Below are 24,676 nucleotides of genomic sequence, written 5' to 3'. Positions count from 1 at the left end.
CTATATTTAATTTTAGTGACTGGGAAGTTCTTTCTTTTAGACTTCCAAGTGCTGCCTTTAATTGTTTCCGCCATCTCCTGGTACAACGACTCTCATTAACTATATACAGATATTGTCTTGGCACCAAGGAATCCTTCAGTAGTGCGCAAAAAGGAAGGAGGAAGGAACAGAAGGGGAGTGAAGAGCAAGGTAAAGCGCAATGAAGGGAGGAAATCGCCTCAGGCCAAATAGTTTACACTCTAACGCTGTGGCTGGAGTCTTACTGAACTCAACGTGGCTGAAGAGTCTCACTGCGTCACTCAACGGTACTGTACAGTTCACAATGCTGGGCTCGGTCTCCAATGTCACCTGCACTGTTCCGAAAAGACGCTGAAGCCTGAACTCTGAATTAACTGGTCACTCGCACTGCTAAGCACTGAAGGAATTCGTCGAAGAAAGATGACGAACTCCCGTTCTCCGCTCACCCAGTGCTGAAAAGGTTCACGCAGACTAACGGAGCGTTTTATTATTATGGGCAAGTCGCGAAAGCAATAATTCACTGTTAGAAACTACTTGGAAGTTTATTTTAGAAGTCTGTTTCCTCCCGCTATGGAAATAAGCGCGGAGGAACGAACTCGGGCTGCTTTCACTCAAAAACGTTAGTTGAAGTGCACAGCTTGAAGATCTCGCGCTTCCTACGAACACTGAACCGCATAGGAGTGCAACCTACTCAGTACACCGTCCATAATGGCAACCATCTTGGGGAGGTCGCATTACTGATTGCAGTAATGCCAAATATTGACAGTATTTGGTTTCACAATGACTCGTGCACGCTTGCGTCCTACAGAGCTGCAAGTCATAGCTACGATATGTCTCCTGACCGGTATGTATTGGAGTTTAATGATATGGTGTGCTGTTGAATTTTGAGGCATGATGTGGAATTCTGAGGTGTGGCGTGGATGTACTGGCCTGTTGTGTAATTGCGTTGTGGAGTTAAATTATCTGGTTAGGTGTCAAATTATGTGGCGTGGATTGGAAATGTGTGTACTTGATTTGTGTGGCATGGAACTGTGTGGATAACTTTGCCTTTTTGGTGACGAAAAAAATAAACAGGTAGGAGCTATGCTCTGTCTTTGAGTGCTAAAAATAAATAAGCTATGGGATCCCTATGTACAAGCAAAAAACGGGGAAATGTGAGTAGTTTTAATTGTACCCCTATCGGTTAGCTGTGGTCGATATTACGTGCAAAAAAGCAAAAACATTTGCAGTTCAATAGGTCTCGCATTAATAAACTGAGCTATATGTATTGCAAATGATATTTTTTTTTGTTTTTTTTATAAACAGTAGCAGAGGTACTAAAACATATTTCACAAAGGAAGGAAAGGATGCAGTACCACAGGCTGTTACTAGGTGTCCCTGTGGAGTTGTCTACTAGCCACATAAGATAGTGCACTGGTAATGCAATTATAAACAGAAAAAATGCAGCTGAGCATGTGTTTCAATTTAAAAAAAAAAATTGTTAGTTAGATTTTTGCTAGCTTGCGTTTTAAAATACCAATTAAAATAAACAACAATTGTGCATTTGTTAAACGGAAGTTAACAAAATCTTACTTACAATAAAAAACAAGCATTTGCAATGCAATAGGTCTCGCATTAGGAAATGTGAGCTATTGGTATTGTAAATGACAATTTTTTATTTATGTGTTGGTTTTGAAAATAGCTAAATTAATAGCTTTGTCATTTACAATGCCAATAGTTCTAACTTTTGCAAATGTGACACCTATTTAAAGTACAAGAGCAGATATATATATAATGGGCACGTTTGTTAAGATTACTACTATGCAGGGGGAGGTGGGGGGTGGGGAGGGAGTTGTAAATGTGATAATGCTTGAGACTGGTAAAGCAGACACGGTGCCGGAGACACAGTCATTAAAGTTCCCCAAAGACAATTTTAACAGTTGTGCTGAAGAACAAAGCAGACAAGTTTGAGCTATCGGCATTGTAAAGGACCATGCCTTTTATTTGTGTTTTGTTTTTAAAACCTAAATTGAAGGCATGATTATTTACAAAGCCAATATCTTAAACTCTCTGTTGGAACCTAATGTTGTCAGGTCACCTTGGGTAGCCTGGCCTAGGGTAAGACAAACTCTAATTGAGGCACAGCAGTAACATCAAGCAATTCCACTCAAAAATTACGCTACACCAATCTTTGTGTAAAAATATGAGCTGTTTTATAAAAATATTCTTTGCTCTATTGTCAATTATTTATCTTCAGTTAGCGCAGTTCAATACAATATATTCAAACAGTGAAATTATTAATTTCTTCAAAGTTGCCGAATTATCTCACTATTCAGCTTTCCAGCTTAACAACACATTACATTGGTTTCCATGGAGCAGTGTACAGTCTTTTTACAGTAAATGATTCTGGGAACCACCTTCTTCATAGACAACTAACGCACTCCCTTTTCTGTTAAAATATACACCCAGGCTTAGGGGTTCCTGGATTCACCAAGAGGGTTATTCCACTTTTACACTTCACCCCACTCAGGTTAACACTTCAGAAATTGTCAAGTCTTTAGACCCAGGGTGATTACCTCCTTCACGATAGGGGAAACAAACCCAGGTTTACAGTTGTTAATTTTTAATCACATAAGCAGCTCTAACACCACTTTTTTACAAGTAGGCACAGGATAAGGTCCCAATGTCTTTCTCCCTTCCTCCCCTGTAAGAAAAACCCAATAGGTACACCTCCCTCAATTCGATACCCACAGTGTCTCAGGCTTCCTTCCCAGCCTGGAGGTGTTTTCCTGCTTCACTCACTCCACTGAGCCTTTTAATGGCCCTCTCTCACTAATCAGGGCAACCAGAAAGTAAATCAGCTTCAGAAGGAAGAAGGAGAGGGGGCCTCGGCAGTTACTCCCGAAGTTGGGGTCGGGACGAACTCCTCCCCAGACACTATACACTCCTCCCCCTGGTTCTCCACCTTACTTGGGGCCCAAACGAAGGATAACGCTGTGTCCAGACTTCGACACTCTCTCCTCCTGGTTCTCCTGCACAATTTCCGGCGCTCCCCTCACTCGACAGTAACGGAGGGGTCAGGTCTGAGGTGGCGGGTCTGGCAATCTGGCGCGCCCCTCGCCGAACACTCTCTGGGGTTGCTGTAGCACCTGCGCGGGAGATCAGTGTTCCCGCTCGGCGCCGCCTCTCTCACGCGGAGGTCCGATGACTGCTACGGAGCCTGCGCCGGGTATTAGCAGACCGCCGGCTCCCTTACTTCCTTCAGCCGCACCACTGGGCCTGCGCAAGGATCAGCGCTTCCACAGCTCGAGTGCTGCAGCTTAGCAACACCAGCACCACCACTTGCCACTGCCTCAGGGGATACCTAGCAGCGTTGGGTACGGAAACTTACTCCATCCTTCTTCTCTGGTTTACCAGTGAGGAATTCCCACGACAAGAAAGGGAAGGGGAAAGAAGGCTTTCCCTGACTAGCACAGGGAAAGTGTGAGTCAAAGGGGCTCAGGGGCCCCCAGCCACGGCCGTACCGATTCCCTCAGGAAGTCAGGACCAATGGGAGGGTTCGGTCAGGGCAAGAGGGGGAACGTCTTCTGGAAGAGATTGTCAATCCCACAGACCAACTAACTCCTTCTAGTGCGTCCTCCTCCTCACACCACTGCCTCTCTCCTCTACTTAACTGGGCTGCACAAAATGGCTTCCTGACCTCTGCCCTTATATAGCCTGTCCACACAGGGTCCAGTAGGGTCCAGAAAGTTCTGGAAGGCCTAATGTTAACCTATGGGGCATTCTAGGATATGGCAGTTGGGACAGTTGGTAGCCACCATTTTGTGACTCTAAGTGAATTCCTGTCAGGAAAGGCACCTAGGTCAAAGGTGAAAAACTATGAGGGTAAAAGAACATCTATCCCCCAGGCCAACAGCATAAAAACCTAGTGGACTCAAAAAGATACAAAGGTTTGAGGGGCAAAAAAAAGGGGACAAAAATAAATAATAAATTGGAGGGACTACGCAAAGGGCCAGACAGGTCTAACACGCGTCCCCCCCAGCTGAAAGTGGGGAGAACTACCCAACCCCTTGGGAGTCCTCATCACTAAGGCGGAAATACCTAGAGAGACCGTCTGCATTGGCGTGGTCCACTCCAAGCCGATGTTCCACCCGGAAGTCCATTCCCTGTAGGGAGATGGACCATCTCAGCAACTTGGGATTCTCCCCCTTCATCTGCATTAGCCAGAGAAGGGGTCGGTGGTCAGTCTGAACCAGGAAGTGCGAGCCAAACAGGTATGGCCGCAACTTCTTCAGAGCCCACACCACCGCGAAAGCTTCCCTCTCAATGGCACTCCACTTCTGTTCCCGGGGAAGCAGTCTCCTGGATAGGAAAACTACAGGCTGATCCAGGCCCTCTTCATTCAGTTGCGATAACACTGCCCCAATGCCATGTTCTGATGCATCTGTCCGGACAATGAACTCCTTGGAGAAGTCTGGAGCCCTCAGGACCGGTGCTGCACACATTGCCTGCTTCAATTTTTCAAAGGCTTGCTGACAAGCCTCTGTCCAAACTACCCGTCGAGGTTGTTTCTTTGAGGTAAGCTCTGTGAGGGGCGCTACAATAGTGCCATACCCCTTCACAAAGCGACGGTAGTAGCCTGTGAGGCCCAGGAAAGCTCGAACCTCAGTCTGGGTCTTGGGGGGTTCCCAGGCCACGATTGCCTCAATCTTTGCCTGAAGGGGCTGCACTGTTCCCCTACCCACCAAGTGTCCAAGGTACACAACCGACCCCTGCCCAATCTGACATTTGCTGGCCTTGATGGTAAATCCAGCTTGTTCCAGGGCCTGGAGAACTGCTTGCAAATGTTGCAAATAGTCCTCCCAACTGCTACTGAAGACAGCAATGTCATCCAGATAAGCAGCGGAGAAACCCTCCATTCCGGAGAGGACCTGATTCACCAGCCGCTGAAAAGTGACAGGGGCATTTTTGAGCCCAAAGGGCATCACACAAAATTGGAAGTGTCCCTCAGGCGTGGAGAAGGTTGACCTTTCCTTTGCTCCATCTGTCAGGGAGATCTGCCAGTACCCTGAAGTGAGGTCAAAGGTACTTAGATATTGGGCAGCTCCCAGCCGGTCAATTAATTCATCCGCCCTAGGGATCGGATGAGCATCAGTTTTTGTAACTGAGTTCAGTCCCCGGTAATCCACACAGAACCTCAGTTCTGGAGTGGTGCCTGGTGGAGCGGCTTTTGGCACTAGAACCACCGGACTGGACCAGGGGCTGTTGGAAGGTTCTATAACTCCTAGCTCTAGCATCTTGGCAACCTCACCATGGATGCTAGCCTTCACCTTGTCAGACAGCCGGTAGGTCTTTGACTTCACTGGTGGGCTGTCCCCTGTGTCCACATCATGGGTACACAGGTGAGTCCTTCCCGGGACAAGGGAGAACAACGCAGAGTACTGCTCCAGTATCTGGCGACAGTCCTCCCGCTGTTCAGGAGTTAGGGTTGGAGAGAGAATTACTCCCTCCACTGACCCATCCTTTTCTTGAGACGAGAACAAGTCTGGGAGGGGTTCGCTTTCCGCTTCCTCTCCCCCATCAGTCATCATCATTAAGATGACCTCGGGCCTCTCATGGTGGGGTTTGAGTCGGTTGGCATGAAGCACCCGTAGGGGCTGTCGTGGGGTCTTAAGGTCCACCAGGTATGTGGCCTTACCCTTCTTCTCCAACACCTCAAAGGGGCCTGTCCAGCGATCCTGGAGGGCACTTAGCTCTCCAGGCTCCATCACCCACACTTTCTGGCCAGGCTCCAACACCACCGGGTGAGCGTTGTGGTCATACCACTCTTTCATAACTGCCTGGCTGGCCTCTAAGTTGTCAGAAGCTTGCTTCCACAGCTTCGCCATTTGGCTCCTGAAGGCCAGCATGTAGCTCACCACATCCTGGGGGGGTTTCCTGGGAGACTTTTCCCATCCATCCTTCACCAGGCTGAGAGGACCGCGTACAGGGTGCCCATACAGAAGCTCGAAGGGGCTGAAGCCCACTCCCTTCTGTGGCACTTCCCTGTAGGAAAATAGCAAACAGGGTAGGAGGACGTCCCATTTCCTCCGCAGTCTTTCAGGCAGACTTCTGATCATGCCCTTCAAGGTCTTGTTGAACCTTTCGACCAGTCCATTTGACTGGGGGTGATAGGGAGTGGTGAACCGGTAGGTCACTCCACACTCCTTCCACATTGCCCGCATGTACGCTGACATAAAGTTGGTCCCCCTGTCAGACACAACTTCTTTGGGGAAACCCACTCGGGTAAAGATCCCCATTAGAGCCTTAGCCACCACAGGTGCAGTGACAGTCCTCAGAGGAATTGCCTCTGGGTACAGTGTGACATGATCCACCAGAACCAGGATAAACCTGTGACCAGCTGTTGTTGGTGGATCCAAGGGCCCTACAATGTGGATGCCCACCCTTTCAAAGGGGGTGCTAACGACAGGAAGTGGTTCCAGGGGAGCCTTCAGCTTCACCCCTGTTTTCCCACTGGCCTGGCAGGATACACATGTCCGACAGTAGGTGTTGGACGCCACTTTCATCTGAGGCCAGTAAAAGTGGGGGACAAGCCGAGCAAAGGTCTTGTCCTGACCTAAGTGTCCTGCCAAGGGTATTGCATGAGCCAATTCCAGCAAAAAGGCTCGGTATCGTTGCGGGACTACCAAGGCCCTTGATGATCCAGGTAAGGGTACCTTGGGTTCACTGTAGTTGAGTCCATCCTCCCAGTAAATGTGGTAGTGTCCCGCAACGTCCCCTGCTGCCTGGGCTTCAGCCTGTCGCCTCAGTCCCTCAAGGGTAGGGCACTCCTTCTGGCCCTTACAGAACTCCTCTCTGGTAGGCCCTTCCTCCACATGCCACTCAGCAGGGATGGGCAGGTCCTCCAGAGAGACTACTTCCCCCTCCACGGACTCCTGGTCCACCACCGCAGGTGGCCGATCTGTCACATGGGGTGTGGAAGCCGAAGCAGGCTTCTCCTGTCTTCGGGTCTGTCCCTTTTTGGCAGCGGGTTGGGCCATTGTTCCAGGCTCCAACCCAGGCGAACTCCCTCTCCGGGCAGTCGCAGACCTTGTGCTTACACAGACCCAGTCAGGTGTACCCAGCATCGCAGAGTGCGTCCGGTATTCCACCTCTCTCCAAGCATTGTGCTCCATATCATTCTCCAGCAGACAATCAACTGGCACGGCAGGGCTTACGGCAACTCGAAGTGAACCTGCAACCCCTTCCCACTCAAAGGGAACCTCAGCCACGGGATAGTGGCCCATTCTGCCGTCAGCCATCGCGGCGGGGTGGAGTACATTGGGAACCACCTGCTCTGGAGACACCAGTTGACTTCTCACCATAGTCATACTGGCTCCTGTATCTCTCAGAGCCTCCCCTCTCTGGCCATTGATGGTGATCCATTGCCCATACTTAGCAGTATTTGTGGGCACCTGGATCTTAGGAACCATCTCCCGTTCTCCCAGGGACACTAAGGTGACATCCGCCCACTCACCCCACTTATCTAAGGGCAACTCCTCCCCGAGCGCTACACTAGCTACTCCCGGGGTTTTTCCTCCGGTGGGAGGGGGTGGTCTCTTTGGGCATCTGACATCTCCCTTATAATGTCCAACACCACCACACTCGAAACAGTGGACAACCCTTGGCTTCTGGCTTTGGCCAGGATGAGGGTTTCTGGGCAGGTTAGCCTTAGGAGTGAAACCTGTTCCATTTCCCTGAAAATTGTTTTGGGGACCTTTAGAGATCTCCCGCTTTTTATCTCCTCCCTCCTTCTTCTGAGGGGCGCCCTGTCCGGCCTTTTGGGAATCCCCTACAGTCCCCTTTGAGGACACCCGGGTACTTGCTCAGATGTCCGCCTCCTCTGCAAGCTTCCGGGGGTTGGTCAGCTTGCTGTCCACCAGGTGTTGGCGGCAGCTCGGGAAAACATTTCTCGAGTAGATGCTCTTTCAAAAAAAGATCATACAACCCCTCATAATCCTTCACCTCACTGCCCTGTACCCAGCCCTCCAATGCCTTCCTTGCATAATCTAGGAAGTCCACCCAGTTCTGGGTGCTTAACTTGTGGCTCCCCCTGAACTTCTGGCGATACTTCTCTGGGGTTAACCCAAACTTCCTGATCAATGCTAGCTACATGGTGAGGTAGTTGGTCTGCTCCTCTGGTTCTAAGGCTAGCAAGGTGTCCCGACCGGTAGGAGGCATGTACTTGTACAACCCACCCCCCCCCAGTGCTTCTCCTGGACCCCATGGGCTCTTAAGGAGACCTCATAGGCAGCCAACCATTTGCCTATATCATCCCCTTGACTATAGCTAGCAATTAGGTCCTTAAGCAAATAGGGTCTGGTCTCCCTGGTTGGTTCTCTGGATTCGCTGCCACCATTCGGAGTAGGAGAGGGTCCCCGTTGTAGGGCCTTGAGTTCTAACTCTTTTAGTTTGAATTCATGAGCCATCCTGCGCTCCTCCCTCTCCTGTTCTAGCCTGGCCAATTCCCATTTCAATTGCCTCTTTTCCCTCCTGTCGGTGAGTTCCGCTTCAGTCAAGCTTCCTCCGGAGACACTACTGCCCCTCCTAGAGTAGGTCATTGGTCCTGGGAGTAGGTTTCCCACCTCTGGTTGGAACAATCCCTCTACCCCTATGACTGTGTCCCGGTCCGTCCCCTCATCCTCCTCCTTCCCTTCTGTTATGGCAGAGTTTTTGGCTTTATTTAGCAGTGATATAGATCATTAGTCTTGCTCGCATCTAGTATAGGTATTCTTAGCCTGTGTTGGCCCTTTTAAGCCCTTTCTTCCAGATCTAGAAGAGGATAGCTGCTTAATATGCCTTTATTCTTGACTTTCACCTGTCTATTGCCTATTGGCTTTGACATATTCGACACATTGGTATGGTTTATGTAGGTATTCTGACAGAGCTAAGGAGCATTTCACCCCTTTCAGGCCTACAGGCCTAGAGCTAGAGGGACTCCATCTTGATGAAGCTGAGAGGCTTTTCAGGGCAAAGGCAAAGTTTATAGTTAAGGCTGTTTTTCACTTGGAGAGAACCGGTCTGGGCCAGCCCTTATCGGTAGGCTGTATTATTCTCTGTGTAGAAGACACAACAAAAGGCCGGCCGGCTGGGTGTGTGTCCTTGATGCGAGGTGATGCAGAGACCTGGTGGGCGGCAGGCTGATGGCTGGAACTTTCCATGAGGAAACAGCATTCTATATTTGTGAAGTGCAGAGGCGGAGCCAGTCAGTTGAGCAGAGGGTCAGTCAGCCAGAGAGTCGAGCAGAGGGAGTCAAGCAGAGAGGGTTCAAGCTGGAGAAGAGCTGAGTTGAATAGTGAGCTGGAACTGAAGGAAGCAGTCAGAAGCAGTTGCTTATCAGGAGGAGGTGTGAATAGCTGGAGTCTGAAGTAATGCCTTTTAGAAGAGATAGAGGAGAGATCGTGGACTAACCTATGGGAGCAGATGGAGTTAATTGGACATTGGCGCAGAGACAGAGTGAATAAGCTAGTGGAATGAACGGTGATCAGAGCGGCAGGAACCATTAAGATTGAAGACGGAAGGTGGAGACAGTTCGTGTGGGGGAGAGGAGGCCAGAGACAGAGTGATCAGCGCAGAGGTGTACCCAAGAGTGCAGGAGAGAGAGAGAGAGAGTCTGAGATGGGCCAAGGCACAGACGAGAGAGGAACCCAGATGACAGCTAGAACAAGACTTCACACTAATCAGGTGATATTGTTTTCATCACATTAGCTACACTTACACTTTATGTCTAATCTTTTCCCTTTCAGCGGAGTGTTCCTGTTATGTGTAATCCTTCTCTTTCAAGCGGTGTGTTCTACCTATAGTCTTTGTCAGATCTGTGTAAATGTTTATATTGTTGTAATAAAATAACCCCAGTTTATAACAAACTGGTGTGTAGCCCCTATTCTTGTTCACTGAAGGTAAATGTATCTCCTAGGTGATTACTAGGTATGTGAATGGATGAGTAATCCCAATCAGGTAAGTGGTGATCACATAAATAGGGAGTGAGTGGACCTTTGATGCCAAGAGCAGGGAGTACACTATATAATCTGGAACTATATTCAAAGTTATTATTGTAGTTTCATCCCGAGTAGACAACTGAGATATTATCCCAATAATTGTTCATAGGAATGTGGTCGCCGTTGATATGCGGCGTTAATGAGAGCACTGGGGGGTCGAACCAGTGTTGATACCCACTGGATTGTGGCTTGAATAAGTGAGAGCGTTAGGAGGTCGAACTAACGTGTAGTTTCGCAGGATTGCGAACAGTTTGGAAAAGGGAGCATTGGGTTCTGCAGGCCCATGTGTAGACACACCGGATTGTGTGTCATATCTGCCCTAGGGTAGAACGGTCTGGGTCAGGGTGGCCGCGAGACCAACTGATGTGAATAAGTGTGGTGTAGGGTATGGATATCCCTAGTAATCAGTGAGTATTCTTAGTATCCCTATAGATTTAGTGGTGTTCTTAATAATATGAGCTTGTATATTGCGAGTTCCCCATCCTCAGGTAGGTACCAGGTGCCTGGATAGAGGAGTCCTGAGGAGGGAAGGTGAGTACGTTCTGGCTGGGTTGGAGGGGCCCCTGGGGGCTGATCCCACCTACTCAGAAAATCCAGCCATTACACCTTCTCTGCGTGCTTCCACCCAAGCCCTCAAACTGGTCTGGAGTTCCCCCTTCTTGGCACCACGCTTAAAAAACACCCCCATTTGTTGGCAGAAATCTTTTAGCTGGGCCACAGAATAAGTGTCCAGTTCTTCCAGCGCAAATTCCATTTTGCAAAAGACAATTCAAGGTTAAACACACAAGAAGAATAGAGTTACAAGGGCAACCTGAAGCTACCTCCACCCCACCACCAGGAATAAATTTGGAAAAAGCAAAAGTAAAAATTAGGAGGGCCGCTAGGAGAAAACTCCAGGTGTAGGTTAGTGGATTACACTCAGTTACTGCAGAGTAGTCGCAACCACAGTCACCATCCCACCGCTAGACACCAATTTGTTGGAACCTAATGTTGTCAGGTCACCTTGGGTAGCCTGGCCTAGGGTAAGACAAACTCTAATTGAGGCACAGCAGTAACATCAAGCAATTCCACTCAAAAATTACGCTACACCAATCTTTGTGTAAAAATATGAGCTGTTTTATAAAAATATTCTTTGCTCTATTGTCTATTATTTAGCTTCAGTTAGCGCAGTTCAATACAATATATTCAAACAGTGAAATTATTAATTTCTTCAAAGTTGCCGAATTATCTCATTATTCAGCTTTCCAGCTTAACAACACATTACATTGGTTTCAATGGAGCAGTGTACAGTCTTTTTACAGTAAATGATTCTGGGAACCACCTTCTTCATAGACAACTAACGCACTCCCTTTTCTGTTAAAATATACACCCAGGCTTAGGGGTTCCTGGATTCACCAAGAGGTTTATTCCACTTTTACACTTCACCCCAATCAGGTTAACACTTCAGAAATTGCCAAGTCTTTAGACCCAGGGTGATTACCTCCTTCACGATAGGGGAAACAAACCCAGGTTTACAGTTGTTAATTTTTAATCACATAAGCAGCTAAAACACCACTTTTTTACAAGTAGGCACAGGATAAGGTCCCAATGTCTTTCTCCCTTCCTCCCCTGTAAGAAAAACCCAATAGGTACACCTCCCTCAATTCGATACCCACAGTGTCTCAGGCTTCCTTCCCAGCCTGGAGGTGTTTTCCTGCTTCACTCACTCCACTGAGCCTTTTAATAGCCCTCTCTCACTAATCAGGGCAACTAGAAAGTAAATCAGCTTCAGAAGGAAGAAGGAGAGGGGGCCTCGGCAGTTACTCCCGAAGTTGGGGTCGGGACGAACTCCTCCCCAGACACTATACACTCCTCCCCCTGGTTCTCCACCTTACTTGGGGCCCAAACGAAGGATAATGCTGTGTCCAGACTTCGACACTCTCTCCTCCTGGTTCTCCTGCACAATTTCCGGCGCTCCCCTCACTCGACAGTAACGGAGGGGGCAGGACTGAGGAGGCCGGTCTGGCAATCTGGCGCGCCCCTCGCTGAACACTCTCTGGGGTTGCTATAGCGCCTGCGCGGGAGATCAGTGTTCCCGCTCGGCGCCGCCTTCCTCACGCGGAGGTCCGATGACTGCTACGGAGCCTGCGCCGGGTATTAGCAGACCGCCAGCTCCCTTACTTCCTTCAGCCGCACCACTGGGCCTGCGCAAGGATCAGCGCTTCCACAGCTCGAGCGCTACAGCTTAGCAACACCAACACCACCACTTGCCACTGCCTCAGGGGATACCTAGCGGCGCCGGGTACGGAAACTTACTCCATCCTTCTCTGGTTTACCGGTGAGGAATTCCCACGACAAGAAAGGGAAGGGGAAAGAAGGCTTTCCCTGACTAGCACAGGGAAAGTGTGAGTCAAAGGGGCTCAGGGGCCCACAGCCACGGCCGTACCGATTCCCTCAGGAAGTCAGGACCAATGACAGGGTTCGGTCAGGGGCAAGAGGGGGAACGTCTTCTGGAAGAGATTGTCAATCCCACAGACCAACTAACTCCTTCTAGTGCGTCCTCCTCCTCACACCACTGCCTCTCTCCTCTACTTAACTGGGCTGCACAAAATGGCTTCCTGACTTCTGCCCTTACATAGCCTGTCCACACAGGGTCCAGTAGGGTCCAGAAAGTTCTGGAAGGCCTAATGTTAACCTATGGGGCATTCTAGGATATGGCAGTTGGGACAGTTGATAGCCACCATTTTGTGACTCTAAGTGAATTCCTGTCAGGAAAGGCACCTAGGTCTAAGGTGAAAAACTATGAGGGTAAAAGAACATCTATCCCCCAGGCCAACACCATAAAAACCTAGTGGACTCAAAAAGATACAAAGGTTTGAGGAGCAAAAAAAAGGGGACAAAAATAAATAATAAATTGGAGGGACTACGCAAAGGGCCAGACAGGTCTAACACTCTCGCAAATGCGAGACCTATTAAATTCCAAACACTAAAAAATATCGCTGAGTTGCCCCCTTCAGTCCCCCATGGCCCCTGAAGAGCTCCCCATTTGCTGCAAGTTAAATAAACAAGCTGGTGGTCACAACTATGCACGAGAGACCCGCCTGCACTATAAGAAACTCATTAAATAAAATAGTGCTTATAGACTAAAGAAGACTCGAGTATAACTACCGAAGTAAAAGGGGCAGTCCCCATGGGAGGTTACAAATGAAGATAAGGCGGTACTAAGGAGGGACTAACCAGCCGAATACCAAATCAGATGCCAGCATTTAAGAAGGACAATGACACAAGCCAATGTCAAATAAGGGCGGAGAGTGGGCGGGGCTTAAAGTACGTACTCCAATACAGCATAGCTCGCAGAGCAGCGCTGCCCAGGTCGTCCTAAAAAAAAGTGATTTGAAGCAGGGCATCTGCTGTCCAGGGCATACCTAAAAATGATGGAAATGATTCGAGTTTACACCTTTAAACCACACTTAAGAGCCAATTCTCTTAAGCATCGAGAATTCTTCTAGATTATACTCTATCCATACTTACATGGTAGGTTCCTTTCTGAACTGGCGCACAGAAAAGCCAAAAAACAAGTAAACCGAATGATGCCCATAGAAACCTCCAGCAGATTGGAAGCTACTTTGGGTAGGCACCAGCCTATTTCCATAATGTTTTGATGTGCAAGACTCCTTTACTGGGGAGGTTATGCCCAATAAAAGGTGCTGATCGTAATGTATCTTACTGATAGGGCCCAACGATAGCAAAACGTACTATGAATTGTTTGCTTAGGATCTATTGAAGATTCGAAGGGGCTAGATTGAGTTAGGTAAGGTTTTTTTTGTTTGGGTTGTGGTGGGAAAGGTAAGAATGCACCCTTTCCTTGCTTACTGTGATTTTTTTTTTATATGCAACTGCTCGGATATTAGCATTTGCAATGCCAACATGCTCGACCTAAAACCATCTTCCTGTTCGCTCTGCCTTTGCAGCCCAGTCGTCAAAGTCTCACTTCAGAAACGCATTTAGCGCTAAGCTGTTTGAGGCTCAAATTCCTGCAGCAGCTAAAAACGTTCTAATGCTGACGTACCAACAATTTGTTCAGAGGGAATGCCCTTGGAGATGCGCTGCGCTATTCCTTTCTCTCGGATAAAGTATGAGCCTAGTTCGACTTTAATACTTGCACAGCCGTCCACATGAAATAAAACGTGGTGCTTTTATGTTAACTTGGAGTGCAAACTTTTTCTAGTGTGTAAACAAACAAAGGGATTACACCTGAGCCAATATTTGTTTACAGCCTGTTAGTGTTAGGTTGACAGGTTGACAGCGTTTATTGTTCGAGAACACACAGACACTGGAATGAGGGTAAAGGGAGCAGAACACTTCATAACAACAACAATGGTATTTCCGTATGCTTCATCCCACACGTCTGTTCTTAGCGCTATAAAAATAGAAGTTACTAGTGTATATATTTGTAAGATCCATTATGTTAATAATAGATGTAGCAAAGCCCCAGCTCTGTGGAACAGGGCACTTTACCCAACATGTTTACTGTAAGGGTGGGCATAGTTGACGGAGTTCTACTACGCGGAATTCCACGAAGTTGAACAAAAACTCTGGGAATTCCGCAACTTTGTTCTGTCAGACTGCCAAATAAAACAGATACCTCACATACTTTTAGTAAAGTAACAAGTATGTCTGTCTTTAGATTATTTCAAAAACCTTTATTAGTTTGATAAAGGCACACATACAGAGTTACATTTCACAAGTCAAAATGTGCAGAAAGAGTTGAAAGGACAAGGTAATACTTTAAAAAGATAACGTTTTTATCAATCGTGGTGTTTCACCCACCCCCCTAAAGTGAACTAATACATTTTATTCATGGTCTATACAAAGCCAATCCTTATGGCCTTGTGGCAAGGCAAAAAGCAAAGTCCATCAGTTTTTTTTTTTACAGACATGATTAGGTGACCCAACCTTTCCAGTTTTTAATGTGCCACAAAGAGTTAGCTTCTTTCAGTCCCAGAGAAGCAAGATCTACATGTACATAGGTCATGACTTTATCAGGAAAAAGATTTCTACATGCTTTAGTATACATATCTATATGGAGGTAAAGAAACAGATTTTGTGCATCCCATAAGGCCTCTTTAGCACAGTTTAACAGTCGCCACACAGTAGGGGGACGTTTTGCAGAAATGTCTTGTCCATAAAGAAGGGCATTAAAGGATAAAGCAGAAATATTCGCAATGTTTAAAAGGAAAGGCTGCAATAAAGTCCAAACGTTTTAGGCATAAAGGCAACGTACTGAAAGTGGAGCACAGAAGACACTATCGATATTGGCGGCCCTTGAAAAAATCACACATTCCAAGGTGTATGTAATAATGCACTGCAGTCATGGCTGGCACAGTGCACCCTGTCTACTGTCCTGCCTGTACATCCATCTTGGAGGAGCCGTGGGCTGGCTGTTTGTGACAAAAACAAGTGATTTGCTTTTAATAGGTGTATTTACATTATACACATACACAATGCAGCACTGTCAGTAAGTGTCAGAGGACATGTCTCAAAAAATAGTGCTTTAAAATGTTAAAGCATACAGGAAGGGTGATCGCTTTTTCAAAACTAACACACAAACACAGGGTAGGAGGTGGGGAGAAGGGGACAGCACACAGAGAAAAAGGTGGGTGGGAGGACAAAGCAGTAACAGAGGAAAAGTATTGGCTAAGCCAATATTTTAGGCTTTGGCAAGCCGGAAATGTATTTATTTTCTTTCTATTTTGTAAAGGAGTCAGGTAAACGGAGCTACCAGGGAATATACAGCAACTACCTTTTTGCACTCTAGGATCAAAATGCGCTATAAGGCCTCTGAAAGATGGCATGTTGATGCTATACAAAGGACAGAACCTATACTAATATCCAGAGAATAAAACATTTTTAAAAAGTCTCTTTAGCTTAAAGGCTAGCTCAAGCCCGGCTCATTCCTCCTTCGGGGAGTCAAAAAGCTCTAAAATGTATAGACGCAATATGTAGGCACTACGCAAAATACAAATAAATAAACAAATAAATATATAAATGAAGAAATGTGTCTAGCTTGTAAATAATGCCGCGTGGCATATCTAGCTTTTCTTCAATCGCTGCAGGCTATGCAAGTGATCGGACGTGACTGGAGGGCTACATGTTGGTGCTATGCAAAGCACCGATACCTACAACAGTAATATAATATAGTATACCAAAAAGTGAGTACGAGGCTGCTCTGAAACGTCTAAGTGCTCTGAAGTTTTCGAACGGCAAATTGTTAGCCCTATACCAAATAGGAGCACACATTTGAAGAAAATACATGTTGATGTCTCCTCTGTGATAGTACAGCACTCTGCCTCTCTTACCTAACACTCACAGACCGCCACGTCAACACAGTCTGCGAGTTTCATTAGGGTTTGTGATAGAGGAAATATGTTGTTTTTATTTGTAACACATTTAGATATAAGCCTGTATTTATTTCTACGAAGCCCTGCTTCTGGCAATCGAACATTGTACATTTCAAGCCAACAATCAAAGCCATTGTAGAAAAAAAAAGCAAAGTCTGCGCTGCACATTATCAGTCTGTCATATTTTGCTAAAGCACTGAAATTTATAAGCAGCAATGTGCAGGAGATGTGTGGGGGTAGGGGGCCTTGGGATTTTTAGATTAGGCAAACTGCAAGCCGCGAAGGGTGGCGAAGCCCTGAATTGCTTTGCAAACAAAGGGAGGGAGCGGAGTTGACCACCTCTGTTTCTGAGCAGCTGAATAATAAAGCACCGAGTCAGGGAAACCCTGGCACAGACTGTAAAACTGAAGCAGTGGAAGAGGACAAGACCTGGTGGCGAAAGATGGGAGTCAACAATTGAGAAAAAAGGTGGTACAAGCAGGAACCATTAACCAATTAGAAGCAAAGTGTTTTTAAAGGCCACTGACAAAAGGCAATCAGAAGCTGGAGCCGGGCTGTAAGCCCCCTGACTGAATACAGCATGTCGAGAGACAGTGCACGCGCTGCCTAGGCTAAACCAAAAAATATATACAAAACGTGTACTCCATCTCATACAAAATGCATGACGAAAAAATGCTCGAATACGATAACGCATAGATAAATTGTCTTTCAGTTAGTTTCAAAACCTAAATCACAACGTAACAATTTCCAGGGAATTATTAAACAAAGCCATCTACTCCTCTGCCAAAAGTTGAAATGTTTTACATAACTACAGACGTTTCAGAAGTTATTGATAATACCATCTGCAAATATTCAAACAAAAATGAAAGTAAGTAGTATAAGAAGTATTTTATCCATGAAAAAAGAAGCATCTAATTTTACAAAACTGTACCTGATTGAGCTGTTGTTTGGGTTCTTAAGATCCTGATGTAGCTTCATGACCCATTCCTGATACTCTTGTTTCTGAATATTGGTTAATTGTTTTAGTTCATTTGCCCATTTATTCTCCAAGACCTAAAAACAAATAAAGCTATAACTACCGGCCTTTATGGTTTATGCCCTTGCAATGCATTGCTGAATTAAATCAATGTGTCACCTGTTGAGATTCAAAATGCTGAGCAGCCACTGAATTGACATCATGGTCAGTGAGTGATTTTCCAAGCTCTTGCATTACTTTATCCATTTCTACTCCTTGCCTGAAACAGAAGAAAACGTTTCTTATCTTAACCAAATTAAATGAATATTTCTACTTTTTTTTCAACAATTTCCCGAAAGGAGAAGGATTAGTGGAGTTCCTGTAATAAGAACATTTGTAGGTAAAGAGGGATCCAGAACACTGAATAGTTTAAGTCCTCAAAATAATTAAATCTGGAAAAAACATTTGACACTTTATATGAAAAAAAATTCAAAATGTCCTTGGTGGACAACCACCTGCTTTAGGGGCATAGAAACGTTCTGCATTGTTTGATAAAAGTCTGCTGTTTTATAAGTCCGAATAATGATTTACAAATATGATCAATCATACTGTTTGGAAATAGATTAAGAGGACAGAAAAGGAAAGAGTGAAATGCCATTACCTGGGAGACGAGAAAATTAAAAGTCAAACCTGTAGTATTCAGTGAAAATATCAGAATACCCAAAAGATTACATACTAGTATATACCACAGGTAGCGCCAAACAAAAGAAATAAAATCTCTTAAAAACAATCTCTGCAAATGCGTTCTTAACATAAAAAATAAACAGAGTAAAAGTAGGGGTTCAAAATGTATCAACTGCAATAAAATAAAAGCAACATTTTTACCGTTCTCGCAGTTTTTTTAGCTCTATGTCTCTTTCACCAATTAATTCGGATATGCTCACAAAATAATTGTGCTCCAAGTTTAAGAGAGTCTCGGAGGCAGGGGAATGGATGAGATCATGGTACACATCACCAAAATCTTCATCCCAATTTGGTTCTTCTGGTCTTGCATGTTCTAGTGTTGTCTGTTGGATAAGAAAAAAACTTAGCAAATAAATGTATTTGAGCACCTTCGATTCAATAACAAATTATATGCACTATTATCCAAACTTTCACTCTCAGACTAGGAGTCCCACCAAACTTTTTGAATAAAAACATGGTCGAATTTTGAAAATGACTAATATTTTAGCCTAAAGAAACACATTTAACATGCCCCTGAGAAGTATGTGCTCCTTTGGTGGTCATAAACAAACAAACAAAACACATCATGTTTGAATTGGTAGATTTTACATGAAGCACTAATGCAATCCAAGTTTGAACATGGGCCATTTCAAAGATACAAGTGTTTTGCTCGGCCCTTAATCAGCCTGTGCTCTTACAAACCAGCTTCGAATTGAGATTATTTCTAGGAAAGAGTGCTTTCTTTATTTTCAATTCTGTTGCTTACATAAAGTTTGGACTAGGTCCTGAATTAAAACAGGCCAAACAATTACAAACATCTGCATCTCCTCCAGGAGAAGCATTCAGTAGAGAGTCACTAGTCTGCACATGTATGTTGGTCACACACAAAACATCCTATTTATGTCTGCAGCTAAATAATACTTCAAAGTATGCAAAAACATTGGGCAAGACGCAGGATTAACTTAAATAATTATAGCAAATGGAACGAGGCAAAGCCCATCCAGTGTAGGACCTATCCAAAGAGCACTGATTAATATGCTTTTGGGCAGGTAAGCCCATCAACATGCAATGACATTGGATGAGGTAGAGAATCATTAAAGTTACTCTCGACAAGGCAAGGAGTCGACTTCATGCATAAATCTGTACCAGGTAATGTGATACACATGATGAGAATTAAAATCTGGAAATTAATACACTGAAAATCAACAAAGTACCACACACAAACCAGAAACCTTCATGCAACAGAAAAGACCGGAGACTGTCAGTTTACCTAGACATCCCATCAGTCGGACTATGGTAGTAATCACTGACTACATCATTGCTGCACCATCAGTGCATCCTAACTGCATTGAAAGTTGTATACCAGGAGTCACTATATAGCTGGTAATTCAGCTGGAGTCACTACATGACATGGGACATCTCAGGTAAGTGTAGGTAGGTAATATTAGCCCATGTTCACTGTGAAAAAAACTAAGGTTAAAGTGACGGTATAGTTAGGTGAAAATGTCATTTAAAACATACTGTTTTAAACTAACAAAAACCACAGAAAGTCACCAATTATAGTAATCCCAAGGAATTATAACTCGCACCAACATCATGCATAGTGCTGTTACCAATGATCTAATTTCAGATGTCATTACGGATGTTATCAATGCAGTCATTGAACAGGTCATGAGGGATGTAATATGCCAGGGTGCCAGTTATAGTTACTTTAGAAAAAGAGTCCTAGTTACTCGAGATGGATGCCCAGCCACTTGTTTTTAGATTTGGGGGGTGGGCGGGGGTAACAGGATCAACTGTGACGCTCAGCAAAACATCCTCAGGGAATCGCTCCGGAGCGGTTTTGTGAAGGTTCATCAAACTGTGCCAAAATTATTGGTAGACCAAAAAAAAAAATTCCTATGGAAACGTGGTCCTAACAATACCTACCCAGTGGTGAGCGCCAATGGCTAATGTACTCTGAATTTATCAATCTATTCGTAAACCTGCTCTAAAGAATATAATAGAGACTGTTAACATGGTATATCTACAATTAAATGTGGCTCTTAATTCACTTTAAAAACACACAAACCCCACTAGGAAACACCAGCAATGCAATAAGTCTCGCATTCCAGCAAGTTTGAGCTATTGGCATTGTAAATGTCAATGCCTTTTATAAATGTTTTGGGTTTTAAAACAATTAAAAGGCATTGTCATTTACAATACTAATAGCTTAAACTCTTGCAAATGTGAGACCTATTGCATTGCAACAAAGGGCCTTCGGACTGCTTGTTGGATTGTAAATATCAGAGGAAGAGACCGGCCTGGGAAGTCTTCAAAGTAGTGATAAATAGTGCAGTGAAGAAGATGTGTAAGTGTTGTAAATTACACAGACACAAAGTGTGAAGTGAGAGTTACATATGATTCGAGCTATAAACACTAACAAAGTACTCCAACACCTTTCGCTCTGTGATTACACGGTCACGGCTCAGGAGAAACAGAGGGAGGGGGGTCTATTTCCTGCCCTCTCCATGATTTGAGTGTGCAGTGTGGCATTGCGTAACGTCATTGCTATCTTTGGCCTAATACAAAACACTCCAGCTTTATTAGGACCCTGGCTACGCTTCCTGGTGCAGGGTGGGCTTTGCTTTATGACAGGCATGCAGGGGGAAGGAATAGTATTCCCTGCAGCTCCAGCCTTGTACAGTGCCCCTGCTATGGTGGTGGTATTGGTGGTGGTGGGGGTGGTATTGGTGGGGGTGGTATTGGTAGTGGTGGTGGTACTGGTATTGGTGGTATTAGTAGTGATGCTGGTGGTGATATTAGTGGTGGTGGTGATATTAGTGGTGGTGGTGGTATTGGTGGTGGTTGTACTGGTGGTGGTATTGGCAGTGGTGGTGGTGGTATTGGAAGAGGTGATATTGGAGGAGGTGGTATTATTGGTGATAATGGTATTGGCGGTGTTGGTATTGGTGGTGGTGTTATTGGTGGTGGTGGTGGTGGTATTGGTGGTAGTGGTACTGGTGGTGGTCTTGGTGGTAGTGGGGGTATTGGTGGTGGTGGTGGTATTATTGGTGTTGGTGGTATTGGTGGTATTATTGGTGATGGTGGTATTGGTGGTTGTGGTATTGGTGGTAGTAATAGTGGTGGTGGTATTAGTGGTGGTATTGGTTGTACTGGTGGTGGTGGTATTGGTGGTGGTCGTATTGGAAGTGGTGGTATGTGTATTGGTGGTGGTAGTATTAGTTTTGGTGGTGGTGGTGGTAATGGAGGAGGTAGCATTGGTGGTGGTGGTATTGGTGGTGATATTAGTATTGGCGGTGGTATTGGCGGTGGTGGAACTGGTATTGGTGGTGATGGTGTTATTGGTGGTCTTGGTGGTGGTAGTCTTGGTGGTGGTGGTGGTGGTATTGGTGGTGGTATTTGTGGTTGCGATATTATTGGTGATGGTGGTATTGGTGGCGGTGGTATTGGTGGCGGTGGTAGTAATGGTATTGGTGGTAGTAATGGTATTGGTGGTAGTAATGGTATTGGTGGTTAGCGGTGGTATTGGTGGTTAGCGGTGGTATTGGTGGTTAGCGGTGGTATTGGCGGTGGTGGTGGTATTGGCTGTGGTGGTGGTATGGTGGTGGTGGTACTGGTGGTGTTGGAGTTGTGGTATTGGTGTAAATAAAACAGGCTTTTGGAAACAACCGTTCAGATGGCTTTAGTACAGATGACATGTAACACAGATTTACTGTCAGCTTCAGCCAATTAGCACAGGATTATGTGCTACCTGGTCTTCACATGACTTAATTGGCTAATTATTTCTAAATCCATTTTATTTGGTGGTTATGGGGCTGAAAAATACATGTGAATGCCAGGTTACAGTGATTGAAAGCAGGTGCCCGTGTTATGGGGGTGGCTGTGCTGCTTAATGAACACAAGCGGTAGCATCTGAAGCAGTGCATGAAAAATATGCGGAGTGGGCGCGGCTTCTCTCTCATACTCTACTACAGCGTGCTGCCACAAGGCTTGTCCTATTGAGCAAGAATTTTCATTTTAGGACTGGATGGTGAAAAGCCTGAAACCATAAAATGGCAGAATGAGTATGTACCAGATCTATATGTCCTTTGGTTGATATCTTAACTGCTTTATGAAGCTCAAAAGATAATGCAGCATTACTTCCTAAAAACCCTAAAAACTAGGTATGGATGTAGGATAGATATCTTGTTTTCTCTCTCAGACGAAGATGGCAATAAAAACTATTTTTCTTCTATGGGAGACCATTTGGATCATGTTGGTAGAAGTTGTAGTACCATGAATTTAATGAGACATATCAGGCACCTATTCGATAAAGTGTTGTGGGATGCTGAACATACGTTGAAGCTGAAGAGGGATGGAGGAGACTCACTCCATTTACCGCCATTTCATTACCTTGGTGTAAGCTTTGGTCCAAGTGTTTGCCAGCTGTTCCAAATCTACTTCACCAGTTTTAACCGCTTTCAGGGCCAACTCCGCTTCTCTGTCGTAATCTTTTATCGTTTCATCCTCCATAAACATAATGAGAGCTTTCTTTAAATCTGTGGTAAAAAATTAATTTCGCTATGAAACCTTGATAAGACGTCTAAAGAAACAAACGCAATCACCAAGCACATGGCACAGTACAATTGGTTAAGAAAAAAAAGAAAGAGAAAATGTCCATGAAATCTCAAAAACGGTTGCACTTCTAGATCACACGTTTAAATCGGCACACAAAGGAAATCATGCAAACACTGACACGAGGCCAACAATTCGGAGTGTAGTGTAGTGGAAAATGTGCTCCATTTTCTCACACATATACAGGTCCAGAGTAATCACGGAGAGGAACGTTCAGGCAGATGTGAAACTGGTTTGGTTCAAGAGAAGCCGGAGAATCACATTGAAGATTATTTTGCTAAAACAGGCCTTTCATTTCGATTCCATATTTGTACCCTCTGGTCATGGAATTGGTATGCTTCAGACTCCACAAAGTAGGGCCTTCCTGTGTGAACTTCTGGACGTATTAACTCAGAACCATATCTGCTTATAAGAAATGTGATCTCATTAGCCTTATCCTGTTTTCCATTACCTGGATTTCTCTTCATTGTCATGTTCAATTTAAGGTGATATGTAAAGTGTTCAAAGCACCTATCCTTTCAAAACTAAAAGATTTGCTAGTTAATTGAAACTTGCAGGGGCCTAAAGCCAACTAGGAGAAAAATCTAATCTCCAGCTGGAGATACCAAAGCATAGGACAGTCTATTACACCACTGGGGCTCTTTCCTTTGCTGCTGCAAGTTTGTTGAACTCATCCTTTTGCCATTCAAACGATTTTTCAAAAAAGGCAAAAAACGAATTCTTTAGATCTTGTCTATGGGCAGCTTTAGCGGTCTGTTGGCAATAGAAATACTGTGCAAATACAGATTTACAGTGGACTCTGCATCTACCACTTTCTCATGATTTGATGGATTTCTGGTCTAACTCAAGTTTTTCACCTATGCCTTGTCTCACTATTCCTGGGCTAGCCCCACCGAAGACGAATATCACCCTCACTGCATTTTGATTGGATGAGTTTTATCCTTCTGCCGATGTCAGAGCTATTCAGTGCGTCAAGCAACAACTGCCTTCCCACCTGCCTCCCAAGTGGAAGACTACCTAGAACCAGAAAACTTCAATACACTGCTGAATAGCTGGAAAGAAGTACTAGTGAGAACAATAACGATAATCAAACTCAGGAAAGACATACATGTGATGGCTAGGAACACATCGCAGGAATAGGATTGGTTCCTGTAATCATTTATGACACAAATGCGACCAGTTTATGACCTACACTAGCTGAATTATACAAGGTCAGAAAAGTCGTAGGAAAAACTACTGCACAACACAAGAAACATGCCTTGTAATTCTGGCTAAACTGGGTGAAGATAAACTGAAAAAACTCATACACACATACTTACTCCTCAACTTAAAATACAAGATCCTAAGTAAATACAATCTAATATTCTCCTACCGAAGTGTAACATTTTGATGCATCCTCTATTTTAAAGATCCCTCTGAACAAATACAAGGAGGTCATGGGTCTGCTTGTCAAGGGGACACGGTGCAAATCCATGCCTATTTCCCCTTTACAAAGACGCTACAGATCAAACAATTAACAACGGTAGCTAGCTCTCCATCTATGACTGCACTCAATATCCGCTCAAAATGTATCACACGGGTACAATAACTATGGGAACCCAATTCAGTCACTAATGTAAATTGTGTTTTATTGCATCAATAAGAGTGTACGCAGTAATGTAATAATACGGACTCAGGTTCAATGTTAATGTAATTACTCCAGAAGCTTAGATTCATTCATTCTTTCCATGGGATACACAAATCAAGAGTTAAGGAGTTGGCGTTTGCCAAAATCTTAGGCAAATGACCACATTTTTGTGAGCCACGCTCATGATCAATGCGAAATCAAAGACTGTATGGCTATCATACCATTGTGAAATTATACCAACATTGGAATATCTAGCATGACCGATTTGAAAGTTGAACTCCTGATATGTGTGTCCTACCAAAAGGAACTTATGCTGAACCAGATGCATAACCATCTGCTT

General features: G+C 45.0%; 1 protein-coding gene across 3 annotated transcripts in view; it reads right to left on the bottom strand.

Annotated features, from left to right (window-relative positions):
- Positions 1 to 24,676, bottom strand: part of FERRY3 (FERRY endosomal RAB5 effector complex subunit 3) — a 327,577-nt gene that overhangs the window by 263,785 nt on the left and 39,116 nt on the right. For 2 of the 3 annotated variants that reach the window (XM_086921357.1, XM_086921366.1), the window contains exons 3-6: positions 22,488 to 22,633; positions 18,255 to 18,436; positions 17,550 to 17,649; positions 17,346 to 17,467 (exon numbers count right to left, since the gene is read on the bottom strand). In XM_086921357.1, coding sequence (XP_086777483.1) covers positions 17,346 to 17,467; positions 17,550 to 17,649; positions 18,255 to 18,436; positions 22,488 to 22,633 — 550 coding nt within the window. Of the gene's footprint in view, positions 1 to 17,345; positions 17,468 to 17,549; positions 17,650 to 18,254; positions 18,437 to 22,487; positions 22,634 to 24,676 lie in introns of those variants that run through there. The other variant, XM_086921377.1, reaches the window with a different exon arrangement.

This window comes from Lissotriton vulgaris, chromosome 1_1 (assembly GCF_964263255.1).
Source record: "Lissotriton vulgaris chromosome 1_1, aLisVul1.2, whole genome shotgun sequence".
Classification (NCBI taxonomy): domain Eukaryota; kingdom Metazoa; phylum Chordata; class Amphibia; order Caudata; family Salamandridae; genus Lissotriton; species Lissotriton vulgaris.
The sequence above is the reverse complement of the archived record's forward strand: the minus strand, read 5'-3'. Positions and strand labels throughout refer to the sequence as shown.